Genomic DNA, 27,323 nt, shown 5'->3' with positions numbered 1-27,323 from the left:
TGGTTTTGTCCTGGCTTAATCAGTAAGTTTGAATTCAAAGCTCATGCGTAAGGCCCACGTCATGTTTTTGAGTTTGTCCCGGATTATAGAACATTTCTCTCCGTTTTCGGGAGGTTAATGCTTTTTATATTTCTCCCAATTTTTGCAAAAGAAAATAGGTTCGCCCTTGAGCTCATCTAAAAGAAGTAGTGTGCCACCGAAGAGGAGGGCTAAGGAGTATCTCCCCTCTCAATCCTGGAAGACGAAAATATACAAAAAGTGTAAAACACAAGCGTCATAAAAGTATCATAAAACAAACACAGTAGTTTCCTGAAAAGAAAAGCAATCACCCCCCCCCCCCTGAAAAAAACTTTTGACAACAAACCTAGTCTTAAAATTAAGCTTGCCAATCCAGTCACAAGTTAAAATCCCAAATTTTCTATAGTCGATTCAGATTTAATGAACACAATTTATATTTTTGTCTTCTTTAGAATTACCTTACCAAACAGTTGCAGACCGAAAAAATTACCGTTCAAAATTTTTTCTGCTTTTCTCCTTTATGGGTTCGTTGATTAGCAAACAAAACGCTAAACACAAGAAGGTTTTACGGTGGGATGGTCTATTCATTAATGGTTACTGTGCATCCATACCAAAAAATGGAGACAATTCTAACTTACCTTGCAAATTAACGCTCCAGACTTGAAATCCTGAGGTAAGTGGTTCGAGTCCCGTTATCGCTGATTGTTTAGTTTAGGGCGGGGGTCAATGGGGTGACCATGTAAGTTCAGCCAGAGTCGACCCATCTTTAAATGGGTACCTGGAGAAATCTGGGGGAAAAAACAAGAGAAGCGTCGGATGATTTGCTGCCAACCATGCATTGCACTCCCGGCCGAAGTCATTGAATCAGAAGTCCGGTGCCTGCGCAACACAGATTATTGGCCAGCATGCGAAAACGTTTTAAAGTTTGCAGGTTAACTGTAATGTTATAGCTTTTCTGATTTTGCCGTGTCTTTTTTCACAAGAAGGCCCTATGTGGTGTTGAACTATTCCTTTTATTAAGGTTGTACACGGTGTTAAACTATTCTTTTTATTAAGGTTATATTTAGCTTTCAAAGACGAACGAACGGGCCCCTTAGTTTCCCTCTTGTTATGATAAGTATCAATAAAGGACAACGCCTGTGATTAACTATGATGTTATAGCTTTTCGGATTTTGCTGGGTCTTTTCTCACAAGAAGCCCCTATGCGATGTTGAACTATTCCTTTTATTAAGGTTGTATTTTTCTTTCATAGGCAAACGGGCGATCCCCTTAAATTTCACCCTAGTTGTGATAAGTATCAATTAAGGACAACGCCTTTGATTAACTATGATGTTATAGCTTTTCGGATTTTGCTGTGTCTTTTCTCACAAGAAGCCCCTATGCGATGTTGAACTATTCCTTTGATTAAAGTTGTATTTTTATTTCAAAGGCAAACGGGCGAGTCCCTTAAATTACACCCTAGTTGTGATAAGTATCAATAAGGGACAACGACTGTAAAGGATAAAAGATATTGAATGTACAATAAAAGATAAAAAATAGCTACATGCACCCATACCTCCGAATTGCACCTGTTAGACAAAGACTATTCTCCTGAAAAGTTCTTAGAATAACTTTCGAGCTTTTGAGACTTTCGAAATGTCTTAGAATTACCTTCAAATTTTCAAAAGTTTTCAGAATAACTTTCGACAAAATTGGAAAACCTGAATAATTTGGTACACAGGGGTAAAAAGGTTCCCTCAAAACATTGACTTGGCCAAGTTATGTGAAAACCTTACCAAAGGGATTGGAACTAGTGCGTAGGTTATAAATTCTTGATATCATTTAGTAAAGTATAGTTCATTTAAATGTAATAATATATAATTATCAATGCAGAATAAGTTTCAGTACAAATATGACAGCTGCTCAAGTTAGGTTTTAACAAGCAATAGGCTTTACTTATTGGTAGCAAACTTACTGGACATTTTTCGGTTCTGATAGCGTGGCAAATTACTTTTTCAAACACGATGGTTACGAAGTTGGAAATACGACAATGAAGGTTGTGAGATTAGTTTTTGAAAAAGGGAAAGTACTTGGTGATTTTAGGAAAGCTCTTAAGAGGATTAAACCTCCTTTTCATAAAAATTATAAAGAGTCACATTAGTAACTACGGAGGCATCAGTCGTCAGACCCCTTTAATCTTCAGCTTCATAGATTATGACTAGCCATTTAACTCAGCTGGTCCAGCAATAGAGTTGCTAGTAGTAGTAGATAGTAGACTAGTAGTGGACTAGTAGTAGTAGTAGTAGACGTTTTTCATTAGAGACAGAAAGAGGTATAGTCATTAAACCAAAGTGTCATTTTGCTGTTTATTTCCAACAGATCAAGACAATTGTCCTTGCTATTAAACAGAAAAATAGATGCATCACCTGATATAGCTTAATCAGAGGGTTTGCGGCAGGAAAAAAGTATCTGGGGATGATTTGTAAACAACTGCTAGATATTGTTCACAATTAAGAGTTATTCCATCAAAAACACTATTACCGATTCTAAAGGGAAAATTCGCTGTCAATCAATTTGTCTGGATTAAATCATCCAGTTAGTCAATTTGTTAATGATATTTAAGCGTTATTTAGTTAACGCTATTACCAATTCTACAGGAAGAATTCGCTGTTAGTCCATTTCACTTATATCAATAACTGCAATAAATATTAGGAAGCTAATAAAATTAACTTCCTAAGTTAAATAAAATTAAAATAAAAATAAGTAATTAGTTAGTTAAATTAATCGTTTGTCGTTGTTCATGATAAAGTAATGACATGGTCCTTTCACATACGACTTCTGTGTATGAGTAAATGAAACGGTGGATGTTCGAGACTAGACCTTGGACAAAATTATAAGAATTAATTCAAATCTTTTGGAGGTTCTCAGAATGGGACCAAAGCAATAGCTTAAAATAGGGTAATATGTAGGAGGAGTGTCCAGCTGCATGTCTGTCTCAGGCAGTTTAACGCTACAAAATATTTCGAGTAAAGAATGTAGTGATTTATTATGATTTAGTTTAATGGTTTATTGTATATCCTTTCCCTTAACTACAAAACGTGACAACATTATTGTATGCTCAATCAAGGTCTTCCAGAGCACGAAAACGCTTCCTTGGGTTCTCATCGTCACTACTGCTTGAGTACTGGGAATCTGGCGAAGTTGTAACATTATTTCTGTAATGCGTCCGGACTTTCCTAGGAGAATAGAGCATATGAAATACGATGTGTGCGAGGAGAAAGAAAGAGAGAGAGATATAAAACAAAAACAACTTAGAAAAAATAGGGACATTTTTTTCCAAGACAATGGAATTCAATTCAGTGAATATTTCGGCCCTATGTCCATTCGACCAGGACAGTCCTGGTTGAGCTCCGTTGAAATAAGGATGCTAGGGCTGTTCTAAAAAGTTTTAAAAACATTTTTCAGTTTTAATTTTCACATTTTGATGTAGGTTCTTATAAATATATAAGTTTTTTTCTGGTGTTGTGCTGAACACGGCCCTTAGACATAGGGCCGAAATATCCACTGTCTTGAAAGAAATCCTATTGTTTCTAAGTTGTTTTTGTTTGATATGGAAAGGCTGTGTGGTCTTCGTTGATATTTAAGAGACATATTTATATACACATATTCATACTTCTAGAAAGGAGAAGAGAGAGGAGGAGAGAGAGAGAGAGAGAGAGAGAAGAGAGAGAGAGAGAGAGAGAGAGAGAGAGAGAGAGGAGAGAGAGAGAGAGAGAGAGAGAGAGAGAGAGAGAGAGAGAGAGAGAGAGAGAGAGAGAGAGAGAGAGAGAGAGATGTTTTTAAATGAATTATGTGTCAGATTTATGATGAATCCCTGTGTAACTAAAACCTCATGCAACACAAGCCTTGCGTAACTCAACCCTCGTGCAACTGAACCCTTGTTCAACTGGGCCCCCGTGCAACTCTACACCATTTAACTGGAACCCTCGTTTAACTAAACCCTACAACCGAAAACGGTTCATACCCGAATGGGGTAGGAAGATGTCGTAGGGAAGGATTTAAGGGATATGGGAACTTCTTGGGAGGGTATGAAGAGGGAAGTTTGAATATATTGGGAAGGAGAAGGAAGAGCGTGCGTAGCTATGTTGGCCTTGGTGTGTTGGCTCAGGCGGCTTGGTGCTGTAGTGAGTTGTTAGTAGAAGTAACTATGTAACTCAACCTTAAAGTATGAAGTGCAAGTTCTTTTACTGGATGTGTTATCAGGATCATTAATGATGAGGCGGAAAGATGAAAAATTACTGATGTTATTGGAGAAACTGATTTCTGCATAGCTGATTTATTTTATACCAGTAAATTTTAATTTTAACCTAGCCACTCGTCTTTTCGGACAATTTTTTTACTTCTCAGAGTGGCCATTAAACTGGAATTGTTTTGTTTGGTATAATAAATAAATAAGGCTCTATTAAAATAATTAGGTAGAATTAACTTACTTAAAGCTGAATCCTTCGCTCTGGATTGCTGCAAGCACAGACTCAAACGACCGTAAAAATCGTCTAGCATTTTCAGTTGTAAAGCACATTGGAGGTGTAATCACGAGAACATTGTGATCTGGGCCTTGTGATATAAGAAGAATCTTTTCAGCTTTCATTCTAAATACGGAACAAAAAAAAAATAATTATTAAATATTTTATGGTATAAAATAGAAAGACACTTTCAATATTAACCTGCAAAGGTTTAACAAAGGGTATTATCTGTATAGAAAAAATTAGGCATTCCATTAAGATTAAACAGGACAAGAATCTTTTATCCAAATATACACCTAACCCAATTTGTGAACACGTTTAAAATGATATGATGCGCTTGTGCTGACTATCTGAAGAGAATGTCGTTGAAATTTTGGAAGGGACTCATTCAGTTGGAGACTGAAAGTTCTAGTGCTCTTTTTAAAAAGTCAAAAGTAGTCAGAGGGTAACCAGCACCTTCCCACATCCCTCTTTACTGCTCTCCTCCCAAAAGAAATCCGATTAAAATTTTGAGATAGCCATTTTGGTAAAGACTACTGAAAGGTCCAATAACTGTTTCTTTGGGAATAAAAATGACTCTCCAAAGATCTTGGGACAAGGGATGTAATTCATGCAATTTCTTATTATTTATATATATATATATATATATATATATATATATATATATATATATAAGATTTATTGTAGAGAAATAGGGGCATGTTTAATCCTGGATCTCCAAAAGGGCTAGGGTAATAAGGTGAAGTTTTTAGGGGATATTGAGGAGAACGTTTAAGTAAATCAAAACACACTACGTGCATGAAAGTTGTCAAAAGACGATATCAGAAACGAACCAAAAGGCACTATGTTCATACTACTTCTACTGCCACTACTACTACTATTACAACTATCACGACTACCACTACTACAAAGGCCAATGATATTCAGATGAAACTATTGGAAAATATTGAGGTGGATGCTGAACAAAACCAAAACACATAATGGGCATTCAAGTTGTCAAAAGGGTGTATCAGCAATACCTCAGGAAAGACTTGGAGTATTAAGTCGAAACTTTTCGATGATGTTGAAGGGAAGGCTGAGCTAACCAGAAGGCACTACATGCATGATACTACTACTGCTTCAACTAATGCTGAGGTTGAAAAGATTAAACTTTCAGGGAATGTTGAATTTTGAAGGTGATATTGATCAACATCAAAACATAATATGTGCATACAGGCTGTCAAAGATGCATATCAGTAATATCTAAGGAACAGTTTAGGGTGTTAAGTTGAAACTTTCACAACATGTTGAGGCGGACATTGAAATAATCAAAAGGCACTATGCGCATACTAAAAATTGATGCTACTATTACTACTACTACGTCTAAGGATATTAAGGCGAAACTTTCAGGAAATGTTTAGGGAGATATTGGACAAACCAAAAGGCAATATGTGCATACTACTACAAATAAGGCTAAGGTTACACGGATAAAACTTTTAGGGCCTGTTGAGCTACATCAAAACATAATATGTGAAAATGACTTATCAGAGCAGGGTAATCAAAAGAAAAATGGTTAAAACATATAACATCACTATCACGAACACAAGATAATTTCACTTTTTGAGCGCAGATAGGATATCAGCTGAAAACACGGATAGAACATCTAATTGTCAAAAAAGGTTTGGTTAAAATGATATAAACATTACAAAAAATATTACTTGGAGGAGCCTATTAGCAGCGCTAAAAACTGAATGATAATAATTAGAAGAACCGAGTAACTCCAAATTTGAATGAGTGACTGGTTTGTAATTTTCACTATTAATTAAATTCCTCCAAGAGGATTTATCACTTGGTCTACTCCAGGGATTCAAACGAGCACGGCGCAAACTACTTCAGTTTTCTGTTTAATTTTAATTAAACTATATATGGCACGGTGCCAGGGGCATTAATGCTCTGTAAAATAAAAAAATTACTCTCCAAAGATCTTGGGACAAGGGCTGTAATTCATGCAATTTCTTATTATTTATATATATATATATATATATATATATATATATATATATATATATATATATAAGATTTATTGTAGAGAAATAGGGGCATGTTTAATCCTGGATCTCCAAATGACTTATCAGACTAATCCAAATGACTAATCCTGGATCTGAAAATGACTTATCAGAGCAGGGTAATCAAAAGAAAAATGGTTAAAACATATAACATCACTATCACGAACACAAGATAATTTCACTTTTTGAGCGCAGATAGGATATCAGCTGAAAACACGGATAGAACATCTAATTGTCAAAAAAGGTTTGGTTAAAATGATATAAACATTACAAAAAATATTACTTGGAGGAGCCTATTAGCAGCGCTAAAAACTGAATGATAATAATTAGAAGAACCGAGTAACTCCAAATTTGAATGAGTGACTGGTTTGTAATTTTCACTATTAATTAAATTCCTCCAAGAGGATTTATCACTTGGTCTACTCCAGGGATTCAAACGAGCACGGCGCAAACTACTTCAGTTTTCTGTTTAATTTTAATTAAACTCTATATGACACGGTGCCAGGGGCATTAATGCTCTGTATAGTAAAAAATTCGGATGATCTTTTTTGTTCAATGGATTCTTTGGCCTGACTTTCAAAGATATAGTTGTTTTGATCGCAGGCTGAGCCGATTCTTGGACTAGAATTTGGCAAGCCAGATGCAGTTTTTACGATCAAATAATGAAAATAATTATCGTAGAAATTATTAAAATCTTATTATTAATAAGATTATATTATTATTAATAAGATTAAATTATATATATTAATAATTTGCTAATAGATTATTAGTATATTTTTGGTAGTGTCAAATCATTTCTCGTCTCTTAGTCAGATAAAAATCTGAAAGCACAATTTGTCAAAAGGAAATATCCGGCATACTTTAATGTAAGCTATCTATTTGCAAATCTTTCCCGGAACAAAAAATTGCACAACATGCCTGTAAATATACCTGTCTTTTATTTCATTAGTCGTGAAAGGGTCAGGATTCCCACTATTATATCCAACAATTTCAACGCCAAGGCATAGTCCTGACCCGCGAATTGATCCAATGCAAGAATATCTGGCCTTTAAATTAACAAGTCCTTCTTTGAGAATGTAGCCAACCATTGTACAGGATGACTGCATTTGTTCATTTTGTATCACCTCTAATACTGCTAAACCCATACTACAGGCCACTGGATTACCACCATACTGAAAAAAAATTCACAATAAATCGTTATACATTTAGACTCAGAACAACTTTTATTACTAAACTAACTGCTGTTTACTGCGGTAATATTGCTGTATTACTAAGCTTACTGCAACTTGCAAAATTACTGCTGTAAAAGAAGTTGCTGAAATCAAGTTTTTTTGCTTTTTTTTTGGGGGGGGGGGGGGAGTCAACGCTCTGTTACTTAAGATACTGGGGTAAAGTAATTTTATCATTTAAAATAAAGTTAGAAATTACTCAGAGGGAGCCGAAGAGAACTATTTTCAGCCGTTCCATGTTATCGCTATAAAATCCTTCAGTAACTTCTAAATTTACCATAAAATTTACCAGATTTTGTACATATCGATAATTTTCTGATTCCGACTGGAACAAGCAGTATTTTATGGCTACTATTTAAAAAATATTGAAGGTGGGAAAGGGTACAATTGGATTCTTTAAATTAATCTTGTGAGGGGGGATCTATTGTTTCTACTTTTGATCATTTTATGTTAAAAACCATTCTATAGTGTGTAGAAGAATATTGTTAGCATAGTCCAAGCTTGTTTCTAAGTTTGGAAAGTCCAAACCATACAAAATGAAGCTGGGGGGGGGGGATTGGAAAACAGTTAAAGTTGCTTCCAATATCATTAAATTTTTCCTCTAAAAACTCTGATTTTCAAGGAAATTTAGCATTTTAATCATTTGGAAAATAAATAAAAGTGGCTCCCTGGATCCACCCTGAAAATTTTGGAGTGATAAGAACATTCGATGGAATTTAATCACCTATGTGATTGTATGGATGAGTAAGGTTAAGGCCTCATTCAAGTACTGATCTACATTAATTACTAATGTAGGAAAACAGTCTTCCTTTTCTCCTTCTGTCTTTTTTTTGTGTTTGTGCTGTTGAATTGGTGATTTCTTTTTTCATTATATATTATTACAGACTCAGCCTACAAACCAGGAGTGGCGATTTATGAAAATTAGCGACAGTCTTCTTCAAAAACATGAATAGCTTTGAAAACAAATTACGAAGACAAAGAAATTAATATGTAAGTTTCAAAATATGTGCATACAAGTTTTAAGAAGAAAAAAGGGAACTAAACGAACAACTACTTGAAAAATCAGATTAGAATCAGACAAGAACGGAGAGAGCACAAGAAACAGATAGCCACACACAATCAAGAGAAAAAAAAGAAGATAATCGGAAAACAACAGTTGCTCCGTTCACGGAGGACAGAAATGACTAACTTAAAAAAATAGCCCATATAAGTCATGGAATGTACAGGAAATATTCAGACAACTTTCTCTAAAAAGTATTCTGGCGAGAATATGAAAACCTTTAAGTTTTTTGCATTTTAAAACAAAATGCAAAAGGTAATGTAAAAGTCCAAAAACCAGATACAGCATCCGCTGAATTGATAAGTCTTCTCTAAGAAGTCTCCTTAGCTAAAAACTAAATCTGAATATTAACACAAAGGAAGTACACATTCCCCCTTTAAATATTGTGCATCCACAAAGAATGATAACTGATTTTTTTTTGGATTGGTGGGGGGGGGGATATAATTTTAAAAATATTTATTTGCAGTTAAGAGTCTACGTAGAAATAATTAAACCAAAGGTTAAATTCCCGCAGCTCACAAAAAAAGTTCTTTATCAGGATCTACTCACTTTACTTGCAGCTGTGTAGCATTTCACAAAGGGCATCTTTGGGATTCCTAAATGATCATTTCTCGTCTCGTCTCGCGGAACCATGAATCGGGATATATGACCTCCATAAGTTTTGACATTACCTTCCTCCCACTTTAAGTATACAAACTTTTCGGCTTCAATGCTTGGTTTTTTTTAGATATAATTTGTCAAACTTTTCGCCCACGCCCTGTATGGGAACAAATCCTAACTGATAAGCAAATACCCAATAGAGTTATTCTTTGTCCACGCGTAATACCATATTAGGTTGCTTTATACAAAAAAAAGACAGCTGATAGTTCGGTTACGCTGCTACAACTATGAAACCTATCTGTACATAGTTGACAGTTTTCTAAATTTATTATTGTTGCCCCAGGAACTCTGGGAGTCAGGTCATTTCTGCCAACATGTTTGTTTGAACTTTTGCCTATTTTGAGCCAAATTTTAAAAAAAAATTTTGATTTGATATCACGGGGTGTTCAGGGTAGGTCCGGTTGGCTGCCTTCTAGTCACTTTTGACCCTTAGTCACTTTTGATACCTGACCCTTAAAAAAGGGCACTAGAGCTTTCAACTTTCAACTGAGTGAGCCCCATCCTAAGTTTCTACAAATACATCGTCAATACGAAGGGTCCGGAAAAAAATAACACATAGAAAGCAAATGACCAATACTTATTTTTTTCACTATCAATAATTTTCCCAGAACTTTTGATTGGGTACTGCCTACAGTGAATTCTGTTTGATTACTATTTAGCCAGGTTAATAGTTCTGCTACCAAAGCGTATTTTTTTTTTCGTGAAAAAATTCGCCTTAATTCTATCCAATATCTTTTTATTCTTAAGAAGGGAAACAGGACCTTCAAATTTTTTGTCCAATGAGCCCCCCACCTAGTTTTTATATCTACTCCTTCTATGCTAAGCGGTGGGGAAGAAACACAAATAAGTAACATATCGAAGCCACATTGTTTGGTCACTTGATCAGGAACCGAAGAGGTGGGGAGGAAGCACAAATAAGTAACGCATCGAAGCCATATTGTTTGGGCACTTGATCAAGAGCAGATAAATACACAGGCAACTCAGACACCCTTAAGTCTTTGGCCATTAGAGTAAATCTCAAGAGACAAAACACGAAATTGAAAGATGGCAACACAATATGCAGGTCGGTTCTGCTTTAGAGCTTAACAAACTTAGAAAGAGAAAAAGAAAAGGGATTCATAAGACAGGGAGGGGCTCACCTCGTTAATCTTGCAAGGTAGTTTAAAACGCCCAAAAGTCCGATTTTCTTATCCAAGAGGGCATTCAAAAGAAAGCAAAAAAGGATAAAAAATTGAAAATGTAATCATAGAAAGACGAAGAAAAAAATGTTTTAAAGAAAATCAGCGTTTGGACGACTTTTCATAAATAATTAAATTATAAAAAAAAGAATCTTAATGCTTTAGATTTCAAATTTTGCCAAAATATTTTTCATTGGGCATCATCGCGGCCCAAAAAATAAGTTTTTTTTTTTTTTTTTTACACAGTAAAAAAATTTATGGTCCCAAAAATGTGTATATAGAGCTTATCTCGAGACAAGCTCTCAAATTCATAAGCAATATAGCGAGTTGGGTGTGCAAGGGACAGGAGATTAACAATTCATATGTTCAAAATATGATTTAACAATTATCGAATTGAACAAAACCCTTTTCCGTTCCCCTGCCCCCACGGACTAGTTTTAAGAGCAGCCCGGACTGATCCGAAAAAGAAAAAAATAAACAAAAAGATAAATCTTACTGTTGAAACAAAGTCTCCAATACTATCAGCAATGTCACGAGTTGTAATAACAGCAGCCAGGGGGTAGCCATTTCCTAATTGTTTTCCAATAGTTATAATATCCGGTAACACACCATGTTGCTGAAAAAATAAAAAAAAAGATGGAATTAGTTTCCAAGCAGTAATCGATCTTCTAACAATTCGTAACATCCAAGATAACTGTATTTTCTAAGCAATATTCTATTTCCTAGTTTCTAAGCAAATATTCTAGCTTAACTAAACTACGTTCAGATAAGTAAGAAATAAAATGAATAGAACACTACCTTAAACATTCTAGAAAAATATTTTATTGCAAATCAGTAATTTTGGAGTACTAAAATAACAATTATACATTGAAATTGCATCAAATTAGAAAAAAAACACAAATTGAACTAAGCAAATTCGATACCAGTAGGCTAGACTGCTCTTTTTTGCACGTATGCGACGGTACATGTTTATACCCAAAAGTCAAGACTGGATGAAGGGAGGAGGTAACTTTGTATCTGAGTAGTAAAGGTAGCTTTATATATTTTAAATCGCATTTCTTTAGCAAAAGAGGAAAGAACTTGAATCTCGTACACGGTATTTAAAGTAACAAATCTGCCTTTTCTGGGTATTTGCCAGAAAGCGCATTTAACTATTGGTTCTTCTCCAACACTGGATGTTAAAGAAGCACTCGATTAACAGTAAAAAAAAGAAAACTTTTATGTAATTTTAATAGTCTTTCGTTCACCCAATTTCATAAACGCACACGCACGCACACACATTCTTTTTGCATAGAAATTTGGTCAAGTGAACGTTTCTGATTTTTTTTGTCATTCATTCCACGAAAAAACTAGGCAAAATCTACACAAATTACAAGCTATCAGTAAAACTCTATCTTTTGCCAGTCTGCTATTCCTATTCTATAAACAAAAGAAAAAAAAGAAAAAAAAAGAAAAAAAAGAAAAAAAGAAAAAAAAGAAAAAAAAAGAAAAAAAGAGGACAGTTAAATATCAAGAGAAATTACTCCATATAAGAGAGGGAAGGACTTAGCAACCCTCTCATTTTCTCCAAAATATCACTATGGATTTACTATAGCCATAAATTAAAGAAAAAGCCATTAATTGACTCTTCTAAAAGCGTAATTATCCATACAATTTCCCAACGGTTGAACAAAAATACCCTTCTTCAAAAAAAAAAAAATATTATTGCCATTTAAATGCAAATGGCACTTCAGTGACAAGACCTGTGTTTACTCAGGTTAATTTCTGCTCCTTCCGTTTCAGCTTCGTTTTTATACAGTAGTTTTTACACAAGTCTTCAACAGCTTGAATTAAGATTTAAATATATCCAATTCGATCCAAGCTTTATTTACAGAAATATCGTCATTGAAATCTTTTTGAGATAATGAAGGAATTTCAGCAGAATAATAAACATCGTAGACAATAGTATTCCACAGGCGAAATCTCTAGAGAAGAAGTTTGTACAAGAATTATCTGAGTGATAGTTCATTTAAAAAACAAAAGGAATGTAAAGAAAGTGGAAAAAGCATTAAAATATGAACTAAGGAGGTGGAGGCTATAGATAAAATTGCCGGGGATCTGGAAGATGCAGCTAGACGGCATAATAGTAAAACATTATACTGACTTGTTAATAAATTGACAGGGAGTAGTCAATCCGGACTTTTCCCAGTTAAAGACAGGAACGGGGCCATATTTACTGATATGAAAGAGTCACCTTGGATGTGAAGGAAGATTTGTTTTGTGAGAAAGAATTAGCGATACTACTAAAAGGACAAAAAATAATAAGGCTCAAGGTGCTGATAGTGCGGTAAATGAGTTTCTTAAATATGGTGGCCCTGAGGTAAGAAATAAGCTACTGAAGATCATGATTTTTTGAAAAAGGAGAAGTACCTAGTTATTTTAGGAAATACATAATTAAACCACTGTATAAGAAAGATGATAAAAGTGAGTGCCGTCCTAGATGAAAGCATCTTAAATGAAAGTGTTAGCAAAATGAAAGAACTGAAATTTTGTGAGTTCAGGGTGCTAGAATAGGTTTGAAAATTAATGTTAAGAAGACTAAGTAGCTAAGGCTAGGAATAAGTGAAGATGAAAAGGTGACGTTGGGTAACGAAAAGATTGATCAGGTGGGCAGCTTCACTTACCTTGGTATTATTATTAGTAAAGACGGTTGTAACACTGATGACGTTAAAATTAGAATAGCTAAGGTTCAGCGTATTTTTTCACAATTAAAAAAAGTTTGGAAGAATAGAAAGATATGTCTACAAACCAAGAAATAGAATATTGGAAGGTACAGTCATGACAGTTGTCAAATATAGCTCTGAAGCATGGCTAATGAAGCATGGCTCTGAAAAGCTAATGAAGATTTACTAGATGTTTTCCAGAGAAATTGCCTACAGATTGTTCCGGGTTCCCGGCTGACTGATCGTATTTCAAACAGTAGGCTGTACGAAAAGTGTGGTTCAATCTAGCTTTCTAGGGCTATAATGAAAGAAAGGTTGAGACAATTAGGGCACGTTCTGTGGATGAAGGATGACAAATTGCCGGAGATTGTCCTTTTCGGCCAAGCGTCTAGGGCTAAACGGAAAGCAGGTCGTCCTCGTCTGGGGTGGGAAGATGTCATAAAGAAAGATTTAAAGGAAATGGGAACTTCTTGAGAGGATGTAAAGAGGGAGGCTTTGAATAGATTATGATGGAGGAGGAGCGTGTGTACCTGTGTTGGCCCCAGGCGGCTTCATACTGCGGTGAGTTATTCGTTGTAGTTAGTTCTCTGTATTACAAAAATAAAGATCTCTATTATAATAAGCCTGAGCTATTGTACAGGAAAATTGAAGAGATATGCGGAAAAGTCCTTTTGAAATTAACTTTCATCTCATATAAAATTGTCAACGACCTAAACTTGTGCCTCGCTTTCATTGTACAGTCTCCGTTCTTTCAGTACCCCATATCCAACTTTTTCTCCCAGCACCTCCTTCCCCTTAATTTATCCCCCTGATATTTAAATAAAATCCAAAAGCTTAGAAAATCAAGAACTTACCCCTTGAACATCCTAATTGATTTCGTTAAAATCTTTTGAGACAAAATTGCTGAACATTCAGCAAATGTTTTCAACCAAATTACAAAATTTGGTAATTCCAAGGTTGCTCGAAATAAGGTTTAACAACACCTGTCCCAAAGAAATCTACTATTCTGAGTTTCATCAACGTAAGCTATATTACACTTACTCAAGTTTTTTCAAGACTTTATGAAGGTTTCTTTGGCGACTGGCTTAAACTGAAAATTATTCCACGCATTGACGTCCGACAATTTGGTTGGTAATTTAAGCAAAACTTCTGCCACCCACTACCAGGTGCACCTGGTCCATATCCTCTTAGATAATCCGTAGAGACTGACTCAATCGCCTGAAGAGACTTGACTCAGTCTACAAGCGTGAATTGAAAATTATTGGAAATGTAGACGACTATCTGTCCCTTGGTTCCCTTTACCGTCTGTCGTGCTCAGTTTTTGTTTTTAAATTTTTATCCGGTTTACTTCCATCTCCCTTCACCAATCTGTTTCGGTTGATATCTGAACAGCATAATCGAAACACGCGCTCTGCCTTTGACCTTCAAGTGAGACGAACTCCAACAGTACGTTCAGATTTTTTCCTGGATGTAGCATGTGCTACATGTGCTACAAGTGTGGAACATGCTTCCAAAAGAGCTGAGATGTAGGAGCTCCCTCGGGTCTTTCGAAAATAATTTAAATAAATATTTAGTTGAAGGTCAATAAGTGAAAGATAAAAAAAGAAAGATAAATTAAATTAGATGAAGTTTAGATTTTTTAGTATATTCAGGTGAGGTGGTTGTACGTCCGGGAAGGGAGGGAGGAACCCTATGGTTAAGATTTAAAAAAAAATTATATAATGAGGAGGCGTGTGGTTGTGTCGAAGAGTGAAGTGGGAGCCGTACTGCGTATTAGTGAAGAATCTTTTATGTTTATGGGTCTCAACGTGAGTTTTGTCACAGAGCAGTGTACTTTAAGTTTAGTTATTTCCTTTTTTTAATTAAACCCGATTGAACCTTAAACCTTGAAAAAACCTTGAACCTTTTAAAACCAAACGTTTGGCAAAACCTTGTATTAGTTCACGCCCAAAAAACTTTTGACTTGGTTGACTACAACACCTTGATTGGTTTGTAAATGGATAGCTTTAAACATGACCCTCTTAATAAATATTGTGACGTTGTTCCTCTCAAATAGATTGTAAGAGGTTAAATGCAAAAAAGTGTGTTCTGTGACCCCCTCCCTGTTTACTGTAGAATTGCTCTAGGATCATTATTGGGACCACTTTTATTTCCAGTAATGGTAAATGAAATTGATAGGGAGTTCTTTCAAAGATGGAAAATCTTTGATGAGAACTAAACCAAATAAAACTTTTTGAAATCTCCTCCCGTTTTTGTAGACCCTATCCCAACCGAGATCCTAGTGAGACAAGTGAAAATCTTTGGTGTCACAATTTCTAACAATCTTGAGTGAGACACGAATAAGTAAAAGGTAAAGAATACAGCACTGGACTTTACAGTCCCTACCGGCGGTACTAATTTCTGTTTCACACCCCTTCAGCCCGGAAGTGTAATGGGACCTGAGGCCCAGCCATCCTTTATTTTCGTACACCCTTCTTGATTACCTTCCCCAGATTTTTCCAGGTACCTATTTAGAGCTGGGTCGACTCTAGCTGAGCTTAAAGAGTCACGCCATTGCACCCGTTCCAAACCATAGAATCAGCGACACCAGGACTCGAACCCCTATCCCTGTCGACAAAGGATTTTAAGTTTGACGTGCTAACCACTCGGCTAGGTATATGTCTCAAAAAGTGTTAAGAAAACTAATCACTATCCTTGTTTCAATTTTAAATAAATTTAGTTTCTAAAAGATGCATGTTCTCCGTGTTTGCTTATCCTTTGTCAGGCCATTATTGGAATGTGCGATAACGAACTAGAATATGCATGTAAGGGTCTGGCATCAACAATTTTCAAGTGGACTTAGCAACAAAATTAAGCCGGTTCAAAAGCGTTGGCTTGGGATGATTTACAAAGAGGGTAAAATCTCATACTCGTTCCTCCCTAGAACCGCATACATTACTCCTTACCCAGCACTAAGGACAATTTCTCTGAATTTCACAACCCCACTAGACTCCAACTGCCCGCTTAGCCTCCACAGCTATCTCAACTTACTCTCCGATCCTTGCTATCACCCAGAGGTTTCAAAGAGTTTCATCCCCTCTATTTTGGAACACGTTAATAATTCCTGATACAGGTCCTGAGCCAAAAGAAAAAAAAAACTCCTGCTTCTTTTATTTAGTTAATAACAGTAACTATTCCCCCTTTTCTGTTGCCATTTTTATTTTTGTCCATTTATTATGCTTCACTGGCTCTATTTCTTGTGTGTGTGTTTCAATTTTTAAGCTCTGTTTTTTATCTACTCGTTGAAATAAACCCTTTTTTAATTGTCAATATTTCTGATTACTTCCCTTATTCTTAATGATTTTGACATGCATTACTTTGTTCATTCCAAATATTTATATTTTTACATTATTTGACTTGGAATGCGAATTCGGCTATGTTTTTCTAGCTTGTGATAGTCGTTTGCCAATAGACATCATTTTATAATTAGTATCTTGTCTCTGTCCCCTCCCCTTCTTTCATTTTTTTTTCCATTAATTATGTAAAGTTCATTTTTTGAATGTTATAGTTTAATAATTTGTGTTAATTTTTATTGATCATTTCTATATTTGACAAATTTCTTGTTTGATTAATTTTTAACGTTTGTCTTCTTTGTCTTCTATTTTGTTTTCTTTTACTTTGAAATATGAAGCTTGAAATTTGAAATAAGATATTTGAATTCGGCTCTATTAGATCTTGTGATAGCCTTCTGAGAATAAATACTATCTTATTTTTCCATTCGGACTTACCTGAAATGCCCAGAAATGTTCTCCCATTCGTCCCAATCCTGTCTGCACTTCATCAGCAATGCATAAGCCACCTGCCTCCCGGACTGCCCTTAAATAAGACAAAAATATGTACACTCTTAAAATTATATTGATATATTAACAGTAATACAGATAGTTAGATATTTATTCACTACTAATGTAGGAAAACAGTCTTCCCTCCTCCTTCTATCTTTCTTTTTTGTTTTTATCTATATATTTTTTTATTTTACACTTTATATATTATTTATTATATTTTATATATTACATATTATTTAATATTTATTATTATTTTTATAGCTTATAATTTTTATGTTTGGTTGTGTAGTGTGCGTTTCTTCTGTACTAGTGATTTCTTTTTTCACTATACCATAAACGAACAATAATAAATAATAAAAGCACATATATTCTCATATATCCCAACAAAGATCCATGGCCGGTGGGCATTTTTCGAGAAAGAAATGGGCAGTGTTTTGAACTTCGGCAGGTAATCTCGTTTCTGCTTTGCTTTCATTGGAATAATGTCTTTTACTTAAGAGTGTGTGTACCTGTGAACATTTTCAAGACCCAAACATGATTTTGAAAATAAGGAATGACGTTTGCTGCATCCAGTATGGAATCGCAGGTTAAACAAAAGAAGTTTGATCCAAGTTCGAATGACTTGGCCTGGTAAGTCTCCATAAAGCAGCATTCCTGGATGAGAAAATGTGTGAAACATTATATTGTAATGTTAATATCAAAACTGTTTCACGAATTTAACAATAATACTCCACCAAAAATCTTAACAAAAGGATCCAAGTAGTACTTACGAAATAAATCATTTGTTTGTTTTTAAACTAGAATTACGCAAAGACAAAAACTTAGAAGCTCTGATAATTCTATAGTGAATAATGTTACATGACTTTCCAGGGCTAATCAGGAAAGTAAATCAGGAAACAACAATACTTGAAAACAACTTTAAAAAACACTCTTATCTCCAAATCCATTGAAAGGTAACAAACTGTTTTTCCAGCTACCTGGATAAATTGAAATTTGGCAAATAAAAAATGAAAGTATGAAGTGTCATGATATCCCTTAGTTTCTTGTCCTGTTTTGAGTCACCAAGGCTCTTTTTTTTAAGTTCTTAAAAATGTTTTTTTATATTTTTAATCTTTGATGAGCTTTTAGTACAGAAACTATAAATCCTGTCATATTTCATCCTCTTGATCCATATTTTAGCCTAAAAAATTTTACTTGCAAAACTTCACACCAAAATGACATCTACCTCTTCTTCCAACATCTATTTATAACAGTATTAGTACTATATGACGAACAGTCATCGTTCGTCATACAGTAGTATAGAACAGTAGTATATGACGATCATCTAAACAGACAAAAGTAAAACCAAAGCGTTTAAAAAAGACCCTGACATACTTGCAACAGGAAGGCAGTTTCTAACAACACACTCATACTGGACTACAGAAACCTTTTGGAACGAAGGAGTCAAGATGAGCAAAAAAGGGACTTTTTAGTGTCTCTTGTCTAAAAACTAGTCCCACCGGTCATGGTTACATCTCACTTGGCCCGATTGCACAATGCGTCAAATACATGCAATTTTCACTGCGGAGGTTGTCAAACGCTTTTCCCTGCGGGTTCAACAATATCCTCAATATTTTTGGTCTAAAAAGCACATAATCATAAAATGATTGAAAATAGACATTATAAGGACTGTAAGATTTTTATCTGATATTGTAACTTTTTTCAAAAAAGGTAACAATTCAAAAAAGCAGCATTTTCCGTGTTATTGGACTTTTGTGTAGCTGGAAACCCCACGCTACACTCTGCAGCTTCTGTCCCAATAGGTAGTATCCAAACAAATACGCTAATCTATATATTTAGTCATTTAATATTAATCCTCCAGATACAGACTAATTTTCCACAATAGTCTGCAGCAAACACATAAATTGTTCATACCAAATGATTAAGTAGATCTGAATTTATTTCCACTTCGTGAAGCCACCCCTCTGCAAAATTTCATTACAACCTGTTACATGAAAATCGACCTCTAGTATAGCTAGTCACTTGTTCTTGGCTACGTAAAGCTACTACGAACATTCAAAGTAGTATGGGATACCTTAGGGCGAGATTTTACAATGCACATTACCTTACAGCACACCCTTCAGAAGTGATCGCACGTTTTCTATACCGATTCAGCAATATTCCCAATATTTCTTAAGGCGACAATCTTAACAAATTTACAATCTTAAGGCGAGATTTAACAATACACATTACCTTACAGCACACCCTTCAGAAGTGATCGCACGTTTTTTATACCGATTCAGCAATATTCCCAATATTTCTCATTTTAAAAGCATTATAATCACATAATTATCAAAAATTCATCTTTAGAGCCTTGTTTTCATTACCTGACGTTGGAGAAATTAAAGTTTGATTCCGAATAGGTAATCATACAGAAAAATACGTTGTTTCCATTAATTGAAGCAGAACTCTTTCCAAAAATTCTGGATTTGCCCACCATTTTCTAGAAGAATCATAAATCCTAACCTAAGAAAAACACGAGCAATTTTAACTGATATCGGATTTAAAATAAATTGAATGTAGTGAAATAAAAAAATCATTTTTTCAAGATTAGTAGTCACATTATTGAATTGCAGGCAGCCTGATATTATTTTCAAATTTCAAAGAACAGCGAAATATGTTCTTCTGAAAGAATTATGTAAATTACGCTAATATATGAGAAGTTTTGAAAAAAAGCACAAAAGTACAAACCAAGATTTTCTCATGAGCGGAGTAAAAATCAACATTAATAAGGTTTTGATTTAAAAAAGTACGGGATCTATTCTTTTTAAGACACTAGAGCGTCTAGTTGTCACCTAAGATAAAAAAAAGTACTAAAAGTGTTTATAGGTTTGGCACTGTGTGGAACTAACTCCATTTCTGACAATTTCAAAATATCGAAATAAATTTCAAAACAGGTACCGCATGTTTTTTTTTTTAAACGGATGTGTGTTCCTAGATTCTTATCTTACAGTCTCCACTCAACACCTTAATTCCTGATGTATATGAGGGTTCAATCTGATATTTGTTTACTTTAATTCACAGAACGTCCTCTGAGAGATTACGTGCGACTGCCAATTTTTTTGACGGGGTACCTATCCTTAGGTCGTTTAACTCATGCAAGTGATAACACCTGGTTTTACTGCACTCAAATCTCACATTGAGGTTTGTTGTATAAGTAGTCGGTTGGAAGATTATTTTCTCAGTCTTTTCATTCTTAAAATTTTAGTCGAGAGGGTTTAATTACTAAGCGAAGGCCAGTGATTTACGAGTCTGTCTTGTGGCGGTACAGCCTATATAGCACCAGTTGCGCGGAGTCGTATCTTGCCCACAGAAGGGTTTCGACACACATCTTTAGGACTAGGCGTAAACCTCTGGCGCTCCCACAGCCAATCAGCGCGAAAAGATTTTGGCTCTATTCCGGGAGTGCCTGGTTTTGACGAATAAATTGTCTGGTTTTGACGCAGCGTCGCGACGATAGCTATGTGTTGCTTTTGAAAAGTGTTTGCTTAACTGGTGTCGATATAGGCTGTGTGTGGTAGGTAGACGTAAATTTTTTTTCTAAACTGTTTAAGATTCTTAGGCTTTTTATCTCCTTTTTCCAAACAAAAGGCATTTCGCGGATGATGTCTAACAGCTTGTTTGAATCGTTCTTCGTATAAAAATGTTAAAAGTAGAATAGCTAAGGCTCAGGGTGTTTTTTCACAGTAAAGAAAAAAGTTTGGAAGAATAGAAAGATAAGTCTACAAACCAAGATTAGAATATTGGAAGCCACAGTGATGACAGTGGTCAAATATGGCTCTGAAGCATGGGCGCTCCGAAAAGCAGATGAAAATTTACTAGATGTTTTCCAGAGAAATTGCCTACGGATTGTTTTGGGTACCCGGCTGACTGATCGTATTTCAAACATTAGGTTGTACAAAAAATGTGGTTCAATCCCGCTTTCTAGGGCTATAATGAAAGAAAGGTTGAGATGGCTAGGCCATGTTCTGCGGATGAGGGATGACAGATTGGCAAACATTGTCCTTTTTGGCCAACCGTCTGGGGCAACACGGAAAGCAGGTCGTCCTTGTCTGGGTTGGGAGGATGTCATAAATAAAGATTTAAAGGAAATGAGAACTACCTGGAAGGGTGTAAAGAGGGAGGCCTTGATAAGATTAGGTTGGAGGAAAAGCGTGCGTAGCTGTGTTGGCCTCAGGTGGCTTGGTGCTGCAGTGAGTTATTAGTAGTAGTAGTAGTTCTTCGTATATAGAACCCTTAAAAAAATTAAATTAAACAGAACTCCTTTCGATATTCTTTCCTATCAAAATTTTAGACTTTTCTGTGTAAAGTAAGAAAAGCTAGCTTTAAGGTCTCTAGCACTAGATCTTTGATTCTTAATAGAGAACTACTCTGCATTCTCTTGAATATGAACTATAATTATTAAAGAAGCAAATGTTAGGTGCTTATGGGAGCATTGTTGCAAATTAGTTACGATATAACCGTCTAATCTTAGCAAAATTCAATGCTATTACTCTGCTGCAAATATTGTACGTTGCGCTGCTTTGGAGAATTGTGCTATTGTGCGTACTGTTGTGCTACTTGTGCGCTGCTTCGGAGAATTTTACTCGCACAAACATTAAATAAATCTGACTGTGTTATTGCCGTTTTTCAAAATATCTCATTCGCCTCCCAGCCTTGACTAGAAACTCCTTTGGGTCTAATCAATGTAATACAACTGGTCCATGTACTCCCGTTGGAATTGGTAGTGTGAATCTCAATAATGTACCGTCATATTTTGCAGCATTAAGGCCGTGATTAAGTGAACTTGAAAACATCGAGGTTTAAAATAGAAGTTAGGGTAGCCTTCTGTCTCTCAATTCTCTAAGAGACCGTCGATTGTCAAAATCCCTTCAAATAGCATTTATTCATTAGCGGAATTAGCAGGTTAATTATACCAGAGAGCGATCTGAAACGATTCTGTCTGGCAAAAAACTTGTAAAAATTCCAGGTAGCTGAAAATATTCTACGGGACTGTTCAAAAACAGGAAAATACATCGAAAAATGGTTCCAATCATCTTACAGGTTATTGTCTTCTGCTCATGATAGTACCGATTTTGTTCTAAAAGCAATATCCTTCATAGAGTACACTTGTGAAAAAGAGCTAGACATTTTCTAAGATTTCTAAGCAATTAGAGGAAACAGAGCAAAATCCTAGCAAACATTTTGTAGCATCTTCAAGAAGCTACGGCCTGATATTAAAAGCGGTTTCTTCCGCCAATGAATACTTGAGTACTTTTTAAATATACATTTTCAATTTTAACATGGAATTTTCTAGTTCCATCAGTTCACTTAATCACGGCCTTAAGATAGGGGTCGTCGTAGGAAATAAATGTTTATGTCCATACCTATTGTCCTAGCATTATTTTTTTTTTTGTTTCCTTTTGTGTATTTACTTGTGTAGTACTCCAACTATACATTTTTTAATGATGGATTATAAATAAATCCTTCATTCATTCATCTTTTTTCCTTTTTATTCCTAAGCAAATGGTACCAATATGCATAAACGAAAATAATCTGAAGAGAACTACTGACACACCGAAAGCACAGATTTTCTTCTTTTTTTTTTCGTGGAACTCGTTTTTTTTCTGGGAATTAAGGAATTTTGTAGATTCAGAAAATTAATACTCAACAAACATGGGACATTTTTACTTTGATAAGAAAGTTGAAGAATATTAAAAAATAACAGTTAAAACGAACTAAATGAGAGGTTCCCCTCCTCATCAAGTTATCCGCATGTATTCAGTTCTTACCTGTACAGCCCCTGATAATACCCATTTGGGGGTACAACAACACCGGCATTCACAACAATAATTTCCGACAGAAAACCAGCAATAGATCGACCACGCTTCACTTGAGCTTGAATAAGTGAACGAGCCTCTTGAACCAGTCGATCAGCTAGAACAACACAATTTTACATAAGACAATAGTTTAAAGCCAAGACTCGAGGAAGAAGGAAAGGGTTAAACTACGAGGAGCAAAGTGGGGTTTAGAGGTTGATTGATACAAAGAGAGTGAGAATTGAAAGCTCACGGATACCCCACTTCAGTAAGTTCTTTTCCAAACTTACAAAAAAAAAATTGTCGAAGTGATGTAAGAAGAATAAAATTAGATAAATTTGACATGAATTTAAGTTAAGCAATGAATAAAATATTTCCGTCCACCACATTAACCCCTTAACAAAATACCTTAGAAAACTAGGATACTTGGTATGGAAAACTAAATTAACCAGTTTTTCATGGGTTTTCATCATTGATAAATATGCAACACAAAACCTGGACCAAGCTGCACAGAAACTACCCCAAAAATGAAAAAGATCAGAAAGTCGCTAAATTTATATAAGAAAATCGGCAGGCAAACCATGTGCTGAGAGTGTGAAGTCCAATAATGAATGGTGTTAGGACATACTAAATAGATAGAAATTCAGGAGCATGACAAAGAACGGAAAAATTCGTCTAATAAAATGTGAGTATTTCTTAAAGCAAAAAAACTAAAACAAGCCCAACCGAAAATTGTAAAAGAAACTATAAAAGACCAGAATAGTCACTAGAATTTATAAAGAAACACAACAGAATTAAGTTTTGAAGCGTAGACATTCATTCAAATTTAAACGTTTCGAAAGGTTCATCAAGTACTACATCAAATCAAAGTAAGCGCCAAAAAGAAAGAGGCTAATGTGATATAATTCCATCTGTTCCCCTGACAACGACGAAACCTTATTAGTAACAAACGCATCAATTCCATCAAAAAGATGGTGGAATAATTAAGGCTAATTTGACACAGAACGGAAGCATTTACACAATAAAAGTAGAGACATCTACAAAGTTAGTGCTTAGAAACTCATATCAGATCATTCAGAAAGTAAAAAGGAACAAAAACAGAAAAAAACTTAAATACCAGGACATAGAAGGTTATTAAAATACATAAATGAAAGCAGACAGGCAACCAAGTACTAAAGGGTCTAAAGTCCACGGTCCAATATATACGCTGGAAATATGAAAAGCAGAATCATAAGTGCGACAAGTTTGATAAAACTTACCATATCTTGGTATTAATAGACAAATAAATTAGGACGGAAAATAGCTTATGATGTAAGTCAAACATATTCCTGACAAATTTTAAACTTTGGCCACAGTATCTTGCCTCATTAACAGACTTAACCAGGGAAAGACACAAACTAAATATTGCACTGCCAATAAATAAGTATCGTGTGTCCAAATATATCAACAAACTTCAACATTATTTTTGGCCTAAACCTACTGGATTCTTTTTGTGGTATTCCGACTAAAATTTAAGGACTTTCGTCAAACAAATAACATAATATTTATAGGAAAGTGATACGAAATAATAAATAACGTCATACAAACACATTACAAGTCGTATTGCTTTGAAAGGAAGCTAACCAAGGAGGGCCTTGCTGGTATAGTCTTTAAATTAACCTTATTTTATTTCCATAGCATTATATTACGAGAGGCTCCTAAATTAGTTATACCCTTACAACCATAGGTACACATTAGTTACGAAGAAGACCAATCTGCCTTTCTGTTATGCAAACAATAAAGAAAATATCGCAATGAGAAATTTCTAAAGACAGTGAATTGTAAAACGAAAACAAGATAGTTCTAACAACATTACTCATCTTTTTTTCTTCTTTTTTTGCGGCTATAGATCTCACCTATACCACCTACTGTATTGAATCGAAACCCCCTATTTTCTGAGTAGTAGCCCACAAAAGATCATCATTTACTAAATAATCATACCAGATTATTATTATTATTATATTATTTTTTTTTTACAAAAGCACATGGCATGTACACAGGACATGATTTTTTAAGGGGGGAGGGATAAAAATATTGGTACTTTGAATAAGAAGTGCTCTCATAAATTCAGAAAAAATATGATTTATATGATTTCGGGGAGGGGGGAAGGGTGAAATGTAAAAAATATAAAAAAAAAAAATCCGGAAAAAGTAACCACGATGAAAATACTTTTTGAAGTAATAGCAATACGCTTTGAAGCAATTAATCAATACATTAAAACATTATTAATAAGCGGGATAGAAAAAGAAATGAAAAAGAAAATTGGTTTATGCCTCTAAATCCAGAAATTTCAGGGATTCATTTGAGTCAATTGATTAGCTTACTATGAAAAAATTCTATGAAATAGGGTTCTGGGACGGTTTTTAGAAGAAAAGTTTCCCATAGATCCCTTCATGTGGGTATGCTGGGGAGGAATTTGAATCGATTGAGTCCATTGTTTTCAATAGCCCCTTGAACGAAAATAAGCACTTGGAAATCACAAGTTATATAACTTATTTCGTTAACTCCAGCTAATTACATAAAGATTGCACAAGGACAATGGGTCAAACCCAAATATGTTTTCAGGTAACAGTTTCGTAAGATTCAGTTTAGAGACACGCCCTGACAAACAATCATCCTGAGATAAAGATTTCCAAATTCAGTCTATGACTTGCAAAGCATTTTTTTTTCTTGGGATAGCCTTCAACAAGAAGTTTCGTCTAAATCATATAACAAAACATATCCCAACTATCATTACAGGATGACGATAAAATTAAAACATAAGAAAACTAGCGAGTTAAAGGAAAGTCCCCGAATGGAAGCTGTCACCTCCTTAATTAGAAGTTCTTATGAACTGAACGGAAATTAGAAGTTCTAGTTCCCTTTTGAAGTGACCAAAAAATTGAAGGGCACCTACACCTTCCCACGCTAATTTTTTACTAAATTCAACGGATAAAAATTTTGAGATAGCCATTTTTTCAGCATAGTCGAAGAATCTATTAACTAGGTCTTTGGGGACAACTTACTCCCTCAGAGTTCCCGGGGGAGGGGCTGCAAGTTACAAACTTTGACCAGTGTCCACATCTAGTAATGGTTATTCGGAAGTGTACAGAGGTTTTCAGTTTTTTTGCTTGAAGGGGGGGTTGAGGCGAGGGGTTGCGTGTGAGGGTCATTCTATGGGGGAAGAGAATTCCCATGAAGAGGGCGCAGGATTTCTAGCATTATTTTCAACAAAAAAAAATGAAAAAATAAATATGACAGTTTTTTCAACTGAAAGTAAGAAGCAGCATTAAAACTTGAAACGAACAGAAATTATTATGCATATGATGAGTTTATCTCCTTCTAAATACCTCGTTTGTTATGCTAAAGTATTTTTAGTATTTTCAACTATTTGGGGCAAAATCTAAGCTTTAGTTACCTCGTTTATTATGCTAAAGTATTTTTAGTATTTTCAACTATTTATTCTATAGCGGGTCTTTATTGAAAAATTGGGACAAAATTTAAGCTTTAGTGTAAAGAGCGAGGTATTAACGAGTTGGCAAACCCCCTCATATACGTAATAAAAATATACGAATATACAAGTTCATTACGTAAGTTAATTCGTAAGTTAGGTATAATTTTTACTAACAAAAATGTTCGTAAAAAATTAAAGTTTTAGTTGCTTTTTAAAGTAACCAAAAGATTGGAGGGCAACTAGGCCTCCTCCCCATCCTTTTCTTTTCAAAATTGTCGACCAAAACTAACAGAAAACCATTTAGCCAAAAAAAAAAAATGAATATGCAAATTTCGTTTTAATTACTCAAGTGCAGAGAGTCAAAACCAAAACATATTTTAATTCAAAAACGTTCAGAAATTAAACAGAAAACACAAGTTTTTTTTAACTGAAAGTAAGGAGCGACATTAAAACTTAAAACGAACAGAAATTACTCCGTATATGAAAGGGGCTGTTCCCTTCTCAACGGCCGCTCTTTACGCTGGAGTTTTTTATTGTTTTAAAAAGTAGAGTTGAGAGAAAAAGTTAAACTTTAGCGTAAAGAGTAAACTTTAGCGTAAAATTTAGTCTTACCCATCAAAAGATACGAGCCTGAGAAAATTTGCCTTATTTTGGAAAATAGGGGGAAACACCGCCTAAAAGTCATAGAATCTTAATGAAAATCACATCATCAAATTCAGCGTATCAGAAAAACCCTACTGAAGAGCTTCCAAGCTCCTATCAGCAAAAATGTGGAATTTTGTATTTTTGCGAGAAGAAA

General features: G+C 34.9%; 1 protein-coding gene across 1 annotated transcript in view; it reads right to left on the bottom strand.

The window, feature by feature from the left end:
• Nucleotides 1-3,039: 3,039 nt before the first annotated feature.
• Nucleotides 3,040-27,323, bottom strand: part of LOC136041206 (ethanolamine-phosphate phospho-lyase-like) — a 52,430-nt gene continuing 28,146 nt past the window's right edge. Inside the window, exons 5-10 of the mRNA XM_065725783.1 lie at nucleotides 23,026-23,170; nucleotides 17,162-17,249; nucleotides 11,189-11,308; nucleotides 7,496-7,737; nucleotides 4,488-4,646; nucleotides 3,040-3,233 (exon numbers count right to left, since the gene is read on the bottom strand). Of these exons, the coding sequence (XP_065581855.1) occupies nucleotides 3,116-3,233; nucleotides 4,488-4,646; nucleotides 7,496-7,737; nucleotides 11,189-11,308; nucleotides 17,162-17,249; nucleotides 23,026-23,170 (872 nt within the window). The 3' untranslated portion in view covers nucleotides 3,040-3,115. The remainder of the gene's footprint in view (nucleotides 3,234-4,487; nucleotides 4,647-7,495; nucleotides 7,738-11,188; nucleotides 11,309-17,161; nucleotides 17,250-23,025; nucleotides 23,171-27,323) is intronic.

This window comes from Artemia franciscana, unplaced genomic scaffold (genome assembly GCF_032884065.1).
Source record: "Artemia franciscana unplaced genomic scaffold, ASM3288406v1 PGA_scaffold_1179, whole genome shotgun sequence".
Classification (NCBI taxonomy): Eukaryota; Metazoa; Arthropoda; class Branchiopoda; order Anostraca; family Artemiidae; genus Artemia; species Artemia franciscana.
The sequence above is the reverse complement of the archived record's forward strand: the minus strand, read 5'-3'. Positions and strand labels throughout refer to the sequence as shown.